The following is a 13,561-nucleotide window of genomic DNA, read 5'->3' as shown; positions in this document are numbered from 1 at the left end:
TCGGAGCTGTCCAGCATCTACTCTGTCTGCCTCCTGAACCTGAAAGCCTACAGCTTGTACTACGAATTTTTCTCTGAAAATTTTCACTGATCACTGTAAGAGAAGTCTGTTTTAAAAGGATTAAATTTGGGAGGAGTTGAGCCAAGGGCCCTTAATGTTCCTTCCAAGTGTTTAGATATTTTTTTCTTTTAGCTCTCTCTGGAGGAAGGTAATTTTAGAAGTATAAACAGTAAAAGAGAAAACTACTCCTGCCTAGACATAACAAATGCGCTCCGTGCAGAAATCACTATTCCCAGTGTTTTGAACTCTTGCCAGTGAGAAGAACTAAAGCCATCTACAAATGATCATTCTAGTTTTTATACTCTAAATGTTTTATGTCATAGGGATGTAAATTTGAGTTGGATTTTCAAACTTTTAAAATCAGATCAGGTAAAAAACTGATCTAAAGTATGATAAATATATATTAATATATATGTACTGTATGTATATTTTATATGATATAATAACATATGTATGAATAGGAACATATAGATGAGATATATTGTTGTAAATAATTTTATGTTAATAGTAAGGCGAACTATATTACAAATATTCTTCATCAGTGCCTTAGTGACCTCATGTGTAAAACATCACGTTGCTTTTTGTTGCCTTCTCCCATTTCATTAGAACCACCTCACATCAATGGATCTGAAGGACCTGGAGAGGTATCCGTAATTGTAAATAACCCACTTGAACTATCCTGCATTGCTTCTGGAATCCCTGCCCCTAAAATTTCCTGGATGAAAGATGGCCGGCCCTTTCTACAGACCGAGCAAGTGCAGACTCTCGAAGGAGGAGCTATTCTTCGAGTGTCCAGTGCACAGGTCAGTGTCTCCACTCACATGATTATTTTATCTGCTTTAACGTCTTATTCCCTAATAAATAATAGCTACTGAATAATTATATCTGCACATCTGTGTGCATCACTGGTCTCTACAGCTTTGCAAAGGGTAGGCTGTGTCTATGATATCCATGACTGAGGAAATGGGTAGAAGGAAGATGAAGAATCTGACAGAACATTGTGAAGAAAACCAGATGTCTTCTCATTAACTTAAGCATGTTGTCAACACTCCGTGTGCTAATATGTTTTGTGAAACTCCTACTTTTTTCTATGTAGTTTTTCACTTACCAGGTTAAGCAACCTAAAACACAATGTGTGAGATTTCAAAGAGCACTTTTGATTCCCCAAACTAAACGACAAGGAAGGCTGGAGAAACAGTTTTAAGCAATAGCCTTTCAGTAAAATTGGATGGTTATTCTGGTTTACTTTTAAAGAAACTGATCTGAAATATTAACATTAAATATATATATGGGATACATTGTTATCAATAATTTTTATGCTAATAATAAAGGCAAATTTTATATTATGAAGATTTTTCATCAGTATCCTGATGTTCTCATTTGTAAACTTCAAATAAAATAACAGCAGCAACAACAACAGCAATAAATAATAATTATTATTATTTATTATTATTATTATTTATTATTATTATTATTATTATTATTATTATTATTATAACAATGTATTCTGAGAGTCCAAAAGAAAATGGTACATGATATGTTTGTGTTGGTTGCCAAAAAACATATAACAACAGAATTAAATTCAACAAGAAGAATTAAACTTCTCGTTACTGCTACTGTTATAATGTTCATTCTGCATGTCATAGAATAACAAGATTTATCTTGAAAGAGGCACAGGTACTAACCATAGGGAGGAATGGAAGCAGTGGACCTCAACAGAGCTCACTGTTTGTGTCATGGAGCATGTGACCTCTTCTCCTTTTGTTCCAAACATAGCAGGAACCCAGAAATGTTCAGACTAAAATTTCAAGCCATACATTGAATCAAAACCCTTCAAGAGCTTTCCCTCTTTCTCAAAGAAATAAAATGTCATACAAGATACAACCAGATGTGAGACCAGCAAACCACTGAAAACAACAATGAGGTGGAAAGTGAAACATGGCCAAGCCTTGAGCTTGTCTCTGCTTCTGCTGTTCCTGATGTGTTGTCTTCGTATTGGTGCACACCTGTTACAACATTTACATTAGATTTTACACATCTGAATGTTGTCTTTTGATGTACCTCTCGGCTCTCTGCCATTATGCCTGGCACATAATGTCTTCTTAGCAAATCCTGAACTGAATGGTATCGACATTTGTTTCTTGAATTATCTTCTATCATAAACTAAGTCTGTGGCTTGCTCCAGGCAGGACATGTCAATCCTCCAACAAAACACGTTGATCCAGCTTTGCCACTATACATTCTTCTTCTGAAGCATAACATGTGTCAGTGACTCTCTGGAATCTAAAAACGTCTACTTAATTTTTTTAACCTTATCAGCAGAGCACATTTCAAACTGTAACTATAAGTAATGACTCTCAATATCCAAAAGGAAGCAAATTGTTGGGAAATATTTCCTGGTGGAAGTAAATTTTGATTAACCACCAGTAATGTGTCAAGGTTAGCCAACCTGAAGACAAGTGGAATGAATATTATCAATCTACAATGAACAAGAGTTGGCAGAGAAGAGTTTTAAAGAGACGATGAGAAAAATCAAATGTTATTTTCTAGAAAATGTGTGTGTGTGTGCGCGCGCGCACGCACACGTGCGCGTGCACACTCTCTGTGTGTAACACATTCATGGGAGTGTGCAGAGCATGTGGAACCCAAAGCAAAATGTTAGGTGTGTCCCTATAATACTGTCAACCTCATTGGCTTGAGAAGAGGCCTGTCACTGAGCTACAAGCTTGCCTTTCAGGGAGGTGATTGATCAGAGAACTCTCAGAATCCTAAGCTTGGAGCTTATCTCCAAAGTGCTGAGGTTATAGTCACAGGCATTCATGTATGTCTCTTTAAATAGCTGCTGGGGATTTGAACTCAGGTCCCCCTGCTTTCAGAACTAATGATCGTCCACACTGAGCTATCTCTTCCCGACATTCATTTTTCTAATTCTTAACAAAGGCTTGTATGACTGACGTCTAAAGTATTAACCATTTTTCTGTCTTTTTTGTTGTTCATTTATTTTTTCCATGAATTAATTATTTTATTCACTTTATATCCCAATTGCAGCCCCCCTATCCTCGCAGTAACTCCCCTTCACACCTCCTCCCTTCACCCCTTGCCCTTTGTCTCTGAGAAGAGGGAGATGCCTCCTTGGGAACCAACTCACCCTGACACCTCAAGTCACTGCAGAACTAGGTACATTCTCTCCCACTGAGGCCAGACAAGACAGCCCAGTTCAGGGAGCAGGATCCACAGGCAGGCAACAGTCAGGGTAGGCTCCTGCTCCAGTTGCTTGGGGACCCACATGAATACCAAGCTGCACATCTGCTACATATGTGCAGGCAAGTATGCTAGGTCTAGCCCAGTATGCTCTTTGGAGGGTGGTTCAGTCTCTGAGAGCCTGAAGAGTCCAAGTTAGTTGACTCTGTTGGTCTTCTTGTGGAGCCCCTATCCCCTCTGGGGTTCCTCAATCCTTCCTCCAACTCTTCTGTTTTTCAAACACTTTAGTCTTAAATTTTTTCAAAGGAATGTGTGAAGCCAACAAAGATCTTTTTCATGACCTACTAAAGTCAAATTTGAATATTAAGAATGTTTTAAATGCCAGTATTCTAATGCTCAAGTAGTAAATAAGTGAAATGGTTGAGGACTTCTTACTGTTATAAAACATGTTTTTATTAATAGTGAGGTTTACCAGAATAATATCTTCAGACATGGTGTTCATATAATGCCAAACATATAGATGAAAACCAGCATCCAGCAGAAAACATGCATGAGTATTTTTAAATAATTGGTTCAGGTTTTAATCAATGAGATGCTGCTGTCAGTCTGACACTGTCACCAAACAGCATTCTATATCACTGTATATCTCAATAACAGATTTGCGATGTGGTAATAAATTGCTTGACTTAGTAATCTGGTATTTTGTTTACCAGTTGCTTCAATAAACACACTACTTCTTCAGAAAGAGTGTAATAGAAGTGTATGGTTCAACAAATGAAGTTTATGTAAACGAAGTTTATACAACATGAACCTATGCATGTTTATTTCTTCAAATTAAATATTGAACATCTGAGCTACCATATTTGGTGCTAGGTCTTTTACAAGCACACATAGACATGTATAACTTTTTACTTACATATGCTTTGTTTCCCTTTTTTATTCTTATATCAAAACTCCTTTCTAAAACTCTTTTAAACATAGTTCTATACATAACAGAGATGTCAGCCAATGTGCAATATTAAAACACTGTTTGTTTCATCTGCACTTCCTTGTGTTATTTTGCCTTATATGATAATCTTACTAGTTCTAGTGAAATTTTGTTATCATCACCAAAACCAGCATGGGGACACTGCATAATTTGTTTGTTTGGGTTTTGTAGGTGGAGGATACAGGACGATACACCTGTCTGGCATCCAGTCCTGCAGGGGATGATGATAAAGAATATTTAGTGAGAGTACATGGTAAATTTGGTGATTTATGTTTGCTCCACATGCAATCTTACTTAAAAACTATACTAGAGACGATCTTGACATTTCACAACACATCATATGTCGATAAATTGAGAAATACATATTTTACAAATTTCATTCTTAGTGTTAATAACATATGAACTCTTTGGGATGTAGTTCATTGGCGGTCTGAGCTATTTGTCTTGTTTTCACACAAAGAATTCAAATTGGATGATTTAAAGTTAACAGAACATAAATTTCAATGATGATTATAATAAAAACAATCCTTAGTCTTTCCACACAAGGATACAATGTTTTCTCATGGGAACATTCTATTGCAAAAAACTGTGATCATAGGTGGGCATAGCAGCATATATCTGTGGTCCCAGCTTCCAGGGAAGTTGAGGCAGGAAAACTGCTTAAGCTTAGAGTTTGCAACTGACTAGGGAAACAAGAAGATTTTTAATATCAAAAAAGTGACAATTCAGAACACAGAACTTAAGTTGTTTTATGCCTTATGTAGTGGTGTAGTGACATTCTTATGTTAACAACTATATTCTATAGCATCGTTTTTAAGATTGCATGTTGCCATATATCTTACTCCCTGTTTAGAGTTATTTAGGCATATTAGAATATTCTGCCTTTTAATCTATATTACAATGTGCTAGCAATTCCCTTTATTTTTAAATTTTAACGTACTACACTTACTCGCTTACACATGCATGTATGTGCACATATAATCTTTTAAGGATTTTGAAAATCACTGCCTTTAACTTTTTAGAAAGTTTGAATTAACTAGACCCTTTTGAATATTACTTTTATATATACGTTTAAACCACTCGTCATGGGGAGGATTGAGAACTAAATGGATTTTTCAGAGCCTGACTGACCAGGCAATGCAGACTGTCAGGCTTGAAGTTTCCCTGGTATCCCTACTCAAAATTTAGGTCTACCTAAGTAACCCAAAATGTGATTTACTGAGAAATAAATCTGTATTAATCAGGAAAAAATGGACATAGTTCTTAATACTGTGATGGGCAGTTCCTGATTTGGTAATTTTTTTAATAGTCAGGGAAAAGTATTATCCAGTGTGGATGCTGATGGGAGGACATGTTTGGGCCTCCATTTCCTTACCACCCGTTGAATGGTGATGATGATGTGGTTGTCATATTAGTCATGTCTTTGTTGGAAAGAGTTCATGATCTAGTCAATATGAAAGTACTAAATAAGAAAGATCCAATTTGTTAAGACTCTGGACCATACATTAAATGGCAAAGTGTTGAGGACCATGCCCCTTTTATCGTCCAGTAAACCTAACCATTGCTGGATACTGCTCGATCATTTGCATCTCATTTATCAAATGCACTTGATACGGTGTTCTCATGCTCAGTGCCTCCTAATATTGCTGGAATGGATGAAGCCCAGGACTTCACTGTGTTAAGGAACAGACAGGTGACATTGGAATGCAAATCTGACGCGGTGCCTCCACCTGTGATCATGTGGCTCAAAAATGAGGAGCAGTTACAGGTAAACCTTCCGCATGACTCTGCAGTTGTTTTTAAGAGGCAAAAGCAGTTGAGCAGCCTTTGCTAGTGGTCAAAAGCCAATCATTTCCAGTTGCTGGTGACTCCCAACTGCACAGGCAGGGACAGGGGCCTTCAGTCAACTGCCTTCCTTTTCTAGACTTTGCTTAGTAGTTCATTTGGGCCAAAACACAGACTTATGACCCTGTAGAAACTGGCACATGGTTGTGTATCCAGAAGCCTAGAGAGTGAAGTCCTAATTGAACTCTCAGCTCTTTTAACTAAAAGGATAGAACCCATCAAGGGCTCAAAAGAACTTGTCTACCACTTCTCCAGGATAAAGCCATTACTAAAATTTTTCTGGTTAGAATTTGGACTCTGGAGTGGACATTATTGTTATGTATAGATGTAGTGTGATGTATAGATGTATAGATGTAGTATAATATCACATTATATATTACTGGACATCTGTAATATCCCTACTGATGGGTTTCTGGGCCCAGAACCCTAAGAAAGAGCCAAAGTTCTTCTAAAGCTTCCTGTGGTTGGGTGGTGCCTACCTGCTGACAGAGCAGTAGCTTGGAACTCTTACTAGCCATTTACAGCAAGTGAAAGCTGACTCTGGAGGCTTTGGTTATCCTAAATCCGGTAGGGACTGCTTTCCAGAAAAAGTCCTAAAGAGGACTGATAAAGGCTTGATTTGAACCATCTGCCCTGTCTTGCTTCTCCTTGTTTGATGACATCGGAGGCACTGTACCCCTAACTTAACCAAAGTAAATGAGATGATGAAAGGCTTTAGCGATTATGTAAACCAACCTTGCCACGTGGCAAGCCTATGGTTCATTCTGGTTAGTTTTGCACTTATAAAATAGTATTTGAGGTCTGAAGAGATGACACAGAGGCTACTCTCTCAGAGAACCTGAGTTCAGTTCCCAGCATCCATGCTGGGTGGCTCATAATCATCTATAATCAAGCTCCAGAGATCCAACACCCCTTCTGGTCTCTACAAGCACCCACACACATATGCACATACAGCATATTCCCCCTACACACACACACACACCATTAAAATAACTATAATAATGCTTTAGCTGATTTCACTGACAATTTGATGACAGATTTTACTTTTTGAATCCAGGCAACACCTCGAGTAAGAATCCTGTCTGGAGGCAGATACTTACAAATTAATAACGCAGACTTGGGAGACACAGCCAATTACACCTGTGTTGCCAGCAACATCGCAGGAAAAACTACGAGAGAATTTAGCCTCACTGTAAATGGTAAGAAAAATTACTGTCTCACAGTTTGAAAAAATTCACTGAGAATATTCAGAGAGGTGACAATGCTTTTCAGGAGCTTACTGAATAAATCCTTGTGGTCACGCTATTAACTTGAAAAAGCAACACATAGGACTCATGTTAGACATATACTGCAAATTAATTCAGCGCCAAAATATAGATCTGGAGATGTATTACAGCATCATAGAGGAATACAACACATACTTCTACACAGATATACATACACACCCAACAAATGCCCAGCACACACACACACACACACACACACATACACACACATGCACACAGGATTATTAGTAGATCCAGATAATCTACATCATCCAGCTGAAGGGAAACCATCACACTACATCTATACATAACAAACAGCCCATCATTTATTTTGCCATTATTGGTGGTGGCTTTCTAACATACTGTACATACGCACACGGTTACAACATTCTTAACCAGTGCCATACTACTCTAATTTTCTTAAATATGCATGTCTAGATGCCAAAACTTGCCAAAATTCAGAAAAATGTGCAGATTTTCCTCCATAACAGTCCCTTTGGATTTTAACATAAGACATTTTACAATGTACTGGATGACCCGCACAACTAATAATCTCTAATACTAAAATTAAAGTTCAGGCTATGTATTCCCACATGAACTCTATGATTAATAAAATGCCTGTTCTGAGACTCACATGATTAACCACAGATGTGTTTTTCATTAAAACAGCCCACTTTCTGTTCTTTATTTAAAGTGAAGGGCTGCCAGCATTAACATTCTTCGACCATTATTTGGCTAGAGAGAAATAAGAAATATCAACTTTAATTTGCATCAGACCCAAGCTGAATTTTACTCACGCCTCTCTCACAAGGGCCAGATTTCCCATGCTGTATCCGGGACTTAAGTTCTTCTCCTCATTTTTTCTTTATTTTCAAATGCAGGATATCTTCAGTGAGACTTCAGGAATTGGACTTTAATTCTATTTATCCTAAGGTAGATTAGTGTAGCCAAAGCTAATCACTTAGAGTTTTCTTTATATCTCTAGGTCCTTAGTGAGGGCTGTGCTATTTATCGTAATTACATTGTTGTGTTTGTTTCTTGTTCAGTTCCTCCAAGCATCAGTGGTGGTCCCCAGAGCCTTGTCACTCTCTTAAACAAGTCAATTACCCTGGAGTGCCTTGCTGAAGGCGTGCCAGCGCCAAGGATAACATGGAGAAAGGATGGCGTTGTGCTAGCCGAGAGCCACTCAAGGTAACAGTTCTAAAAGGGGAAGAAAATACCGCAACAAGAAATTGAAATGTAAATCCTCAAATTATTTTTTCTAATGAATTGGGATTTTTTTATTAGTCTATTAGTCATCTTATTCATTTACATTTCAAATGAATTGTTTTGATCTTACTGTTTTTTATTATTTATCTCTTCTTTTAATTTAATTTTATTTATTTTTTATTGGATATTTTATTTATTTACATTTCAGATGTCATCCTTTTTTCCCATTTTCCCCCCTGAAACCCCCATCCCATCCCCCCTCTTCCTGCTTTTTCCTCCTTACTATTTTCAGAATCAATGTTTTCATCCTAAGACCTAAGATGAACATCAAGATTTACTATTTTGCAGGCATAACTCTTATGATTTAATTCATCAGGATCATAAGCCTGTCTGCTATGCAACTTCACACTGCATGTAAACTTTTCCTCCTCCAGTGGTGTTGTAAAAATGTCTCACCTGAAACAGAAAAAAACTAACAGTAGATTTTACCAAGTCTTTAATGTTTATCTGAGTCACAATTGGAAAGGGCTGATTCAGAAGAACTTAGCTGTGATCCTTCTTACAGATACTCCATTTTGGAAAATGGATTCCTTCAAATTCAGTCAGCACATGTCACAGATACCGGACGGTATTTGTGTATGGCAACCAATGTGGCTGGAACAGACCGTAGGCGAATAGATTTACAAGTCCATGGTAAGCATACATTTTCAAAATTAATTCAGGCTTTGGGTCACTTTTTTTTTTGACTGAAAGTAGTGAGCTCATAAAAACCTGGACCCCCCCCCCAAAGACTAAGCATATTCCACTGAATTGTGAACAAAACAAAACCAGTGCTTTCTCTTTCCTGTGGGTAATATCACCATAGTAGAGTTCGTGACACTTTGCAGTGCCTTAATTATAGGGCAAACTACTAATGACAAATTTCATCAGAAGTATTTAAAACAATGTGCTATTTGCTGAGTGTATTTTCTCCTTAATTGTTTTAGTTCCTCCGTCTATTGCCATGGGTCCTACCAATGTAACAGTAACAGTGAATGTCCAAACTACATTGGCTTGTGAAGCTACTGGGATACCCAAACCATCAGTCACCTGGAGAAAAAATGGACATCTTCTTAATGTAGATCAAAATCAAAATTCATACAGGTAAGAATAAATCACTTATTTTAAATATTCTTTAAAATTTTTGCATGGACACAATTGTACATAGTTATTGGTACTCTATGATATTTCAATACATTTGAAATATAATGTATTTCATGTATAATATCATGATGTATAATGATCAGATCAGGATAATTAGCTCATCTATCACCCCATATTTGCATATTTCTTTGTGTTAAAACATTAAAAATCTGTCAGGTGGTGGTAGGGCATACATTTAATCCCATCACTCAGGAGGCAGAGGCAGGCAGATCTCTGTGAGTTTGAGCCTTGTCAACGAGTGAGTTCCAGGACAGCCAGGACTACACAAATAAACCCTACCTTAACACCTATCCCCCCAAAGAAGAACATTAAAAATCCTTTCTAAGAGCTATTTTGAAATGTTTGGGTCATTAGTCAGATGTTCCTCTATGCAAATGCACTTCCCTGCTGACATCATTTCGAACCCATCCCCCATCATTCCCAAGACCTGGTAATCATTATTCACTTTTGTACTCCTATTAGCTCGATGTTTTATCTTCAACATATAATGAGAACAAGCAGAGCCTTTTTGGTATCTGGCTAATTTCACTTAGCATAATGAAGTAAAGATAACTCCATTGGAAAAAAAAATCCCACCTAACATTTAGAAACAGTTTTTTAAAATAACCAGCATTTTAACCCCATCAAGAGGGGCATCAAATACATAAAGAATGAAGAACTAGCCAGTTGCCAGAAAATACTCCCTTAGTATGGAATTTGATTTCCAACCTATTTTTTTGTTTTTAAATTAAAGATGCAGCTTTTCTATATGCAACAACCCTATGATGGCTGTTGTTGAGGTCTGAAGGCATGTTTGACCTAGTTTGTTCAGTGTCTACTGTAATTTCATAATGACAATGACTGTAAACACCTTTTCACATAAAACAAAAAGTGTTCTGTGGAAGTCATTACAAGCTTTAGTTGCAAAATAAAAACTCAAACTTAACACCTTGAAATATAGCGTACCTACCTGGCCACTTGAGTAGAAAGAAACAAAACAGCAGTTTCTCCCATTCTTAACAGTCACCCAGCATCCCTGGTAGAGCTTCCTGTATGGCAGTGTCTGTGTCTTGAAAGCTGAACTTTGAGTCACTGAGAATTTCTGCTGGCTTAACGTCCCTTCACCTCCGTTCAGCTAACAGCCCATTACCCCATCAAATTCTCTGCCAGAGTACTAACATCAAATATAGTCATTGTGATACTTTGACAAGAGGTAATTCTTACTCACCAGGAAATATGAAACCAAGAATGATCCCACTGAAAATCTACCAGCTCTGCCTCTCTCACCATTTAATGTTTGGTGTTGAACTCAGTGATTGCAAGTAGACTTGGTGTGGAAAATGTGTAAATGGCGTGCCAAATACATTTCCATTAAACCAAACCCATGTCTCTTTCCTTTTTCCATTTTCAAGTATGCAGTATACATGCATACACATGTAATTCCATGTGTGTGGGGTACATGTGGGCGTGTAGCTGGACTGCACATATGGATGCATACAGAAGCCTGAGGCAGATGCTAGGAATTATCCTCAACTGTTCTTCTATCTTATTCACTGCATCAGGATCTCTCAGTCATATACATATTGGCATGGATATGTATACACATCGTACATCTCCAAAATAGCCATGAGCCATGACTGATAAAGAGGCGTGTAAAGCACAGGGGCGGGGACAGTGAAACAGACCTGTACTCACTGACATGGCACAGAAGTAACCAAATATCCACCCTCAAAGTCACTAATAAATTTCCAGATGCTTTATGAGAAGCATTTCTAATGGAGCCAGGAATAAATTCTATGTTATTAAATAGTACCTGTCAATATACTTCATTTACTAGGAGAAAAAGTTTGATGACGATGCCTGTATTCAGAAAATGTAAGATTCAGTGTTCAGGCAGTTCTTCCAGGCAGCTGTTTCCCTTTGATGTGAAGTTTAGATCCTGTACCACATAGAGTTACATTGTGATGTGCAAATGTTGTATCAGACAGATGATGCTCATTTAACGAGAAGGAAGAGCTCTTTCCCTCAGCTTCTCTCAGCTCCTTACCATAATACCAACTGCAAAATTCATAGAAACTAACGTACAGAACCTCCTGTTCGGACTCTCCTCTAGGCTCCTTTCCTCGGGGTCACTTGTCATCATTTCCCCCTCTGTGGATGACACTGCTGGTTACGAGTGCACTGTGACGAGCGATGCCGGAGAGGACAAGAGAGCAGTGGACCTCACTGTCCAAGGTAGAATAGCTTGAAAGCAGATAGATGGACGCACGGTGCTGTCCTTTCACCAGACAGACTCCCTCCATACCTGCTTGGCACTCACTGCCCAGCATCAGGGAGAAGAGGGACACTGTGGCTCTGGAGATGTGGAGGGATGGAGTGGAAATTTGTGATTCTCTCTCCTTGCTCTCAGTTCCTCCCACCATAGCTGATGAGCCAATGGATTTCCTGGTAACCAGACAGGCCCCAGTGGTCATGACCTGCTCTGCTTCTGGAGTTCCAGTTCCCTCAATTCACTGGACTAAAAATGGCATCAGACTGCTTCCCAGAGGAGACGGCTATCGGATTCTGTCCTCGGGTAACAAAACCTTGTTCTGTGACTTCACTCTGACTGACTGGAGTAGTTAGTTAGCAATGGACAGCCCTGCCCAGACTTGTGACAGGATGAAAAATTTAAAAAGCCTTGGTTCCTGAAATACAGTTATGATAAGAAGGAGGAGCAGGTAAAAGACAAAAAGAAAAAAGAGTTTAGAAACAAAATAACATGTACTATCTAAACCTGATCTGATCTAATAAGCATGGTCACAAATATGATAAACCACAGACTTTGTAAATCCTCTCCTTACAGAGAGTCACAGTTTTCCCACTGACAAAACAAAATGTTTATTTAAAAGCCATTTAGTGCCTAAGACAGAAGTGTACTATCTTGAGACTATGTGACTAAGATAAGCTTTACGTTTTCCTTTTTGTTTATCTTCTCTTATAATCCTGACTGCAGCTTCCCCTCCCCCCACTTTTCCCAGTTCCCCTCCTCAGCAGCCCCTCCCTTCTCTCCTCCCAGCTCCACCACCTCCCTTCTCCCCCAGATCCACCGCTCCCCCATTTTTAATGTTTGAATAATTAATTGAATAATTAAGAAAGGTTGGATACTAAATATTGCAATTTACTTTTGACAGTGGTAATAGCAAATATTTGTACAGTGTATAGCACTGAGAAAAATTATTTAACTAAATGAAAATATATGTGATTTTCGTTAAAAATGGGTCCTGTACTAGGCAGGCATACTGGAGACAGATTGAGTAACAACTCATCCTGAGATTTCATGAGTGTGTGTTTTCTGTTTCTGTTTTTTTCTTTTTATTTAGCCTTCTGTCATACAAGCTATGCTAACCACAGTTTCATCTTCCTCCATTACCCCCTATGTCTCAGCCTGTACTGCCCGGCTTTGTGGGCCAAAATGTTTCGGCCTGCTCCGCTCCACGCTTGGCGGCCACTGTGTCTTGGCCCAAGCTGCCGCTCCGGTCCGAGGGTCAGGGTCTAGCGAGAGAGAGAGTGGGGATAAAGGGGAAGAGACGCGAAGAATGGAGACAAGACAGAGATTCTGATCAAGTCTCGTTTATTGAAGGGAATTCTGAGCTATTTATAGGCTTTTGCCACGTGCCTTGTAGGCGCGTGGATACCACGTGCCTTGCAGGTGTTGATATGACGTAAGCCTTACAGGCGTCTATAGCGTGGACAGCACGTGCACCGCAATGCCTTGCAGGCGTGGATAGCACATGCGCCTTATAAGCATGTATGGTGTAGATAGCACGTG

General features: G+C 38.6%; 1 protein-coding gene across 1 annotated transcript in view; it reads left to right on the top strand.

The window, feature by feature from the left end:
• Nucleotides 1–13,561, top strand: part of Hmcn1 (hemicentin 1) — a 417,178-nt gene that overhangs the window by 338,840 nt on the left and 64,777 nt on the right. Inside the window, exons 69-77 of the mRNA XM_034513608.2 lie at nucleotides 667–863; nucleotides 4,421–4,502; nucleotides 5,881–6,017; nucleotides 7,152–7,293; nucleotides 8,406–8,550; nucleotides 9,134–9,261; nucleotides 9,555–9,711; nucleotides 11,864–11,985; nucleotides 12,161–12,325. Coding sequence (XP_034369499.1) covers nucleotides 667–863; nucleotides 4,421–4,502; nucleotides 5,881–6,017; nucleotides 7,152–7,293; nucleotides 8,406–8,550; nucleotides 9,134–9,261; nucleotides 9,555–9,711; nucleotides 11,864–11,985; nucleotides 12,161–12,325 — 1,275 coding nt within the window. The remainder of the gene's footprint in view (nucleotides 1–666; nucleotides 864–4,420; nucleotides 4,503–5,880; nucleotides 6,018–7,151; nucleotides 7,294–8,405; nucleotides 8,551–9,133; nucleotides 9,262–9,554; nucleotides 9,712–11,863; nucleotides 11,986–12,160; nucleotides 12,326–13,561) is intronic.

This window comes from Arvicanthis niloticus, chromosome 10 (assembly GCF_011762505.2).
Source record: "Arvicanthis niloticus isolate mArvNil1 chromosome 10, mArvNil1.pat.X, whole genome shotgun sequence".
Classification (NCBI taxonomy): domain Eukaryota; kingdom Metazoa; phylum Chordata; class Mammalia; order Rodentia; family Muridae; genus Arvicanthis; species Arvicanthis niloticus.
This window is presented reverse-complemented; position numbering and strand designations above follow the sequence as displayed.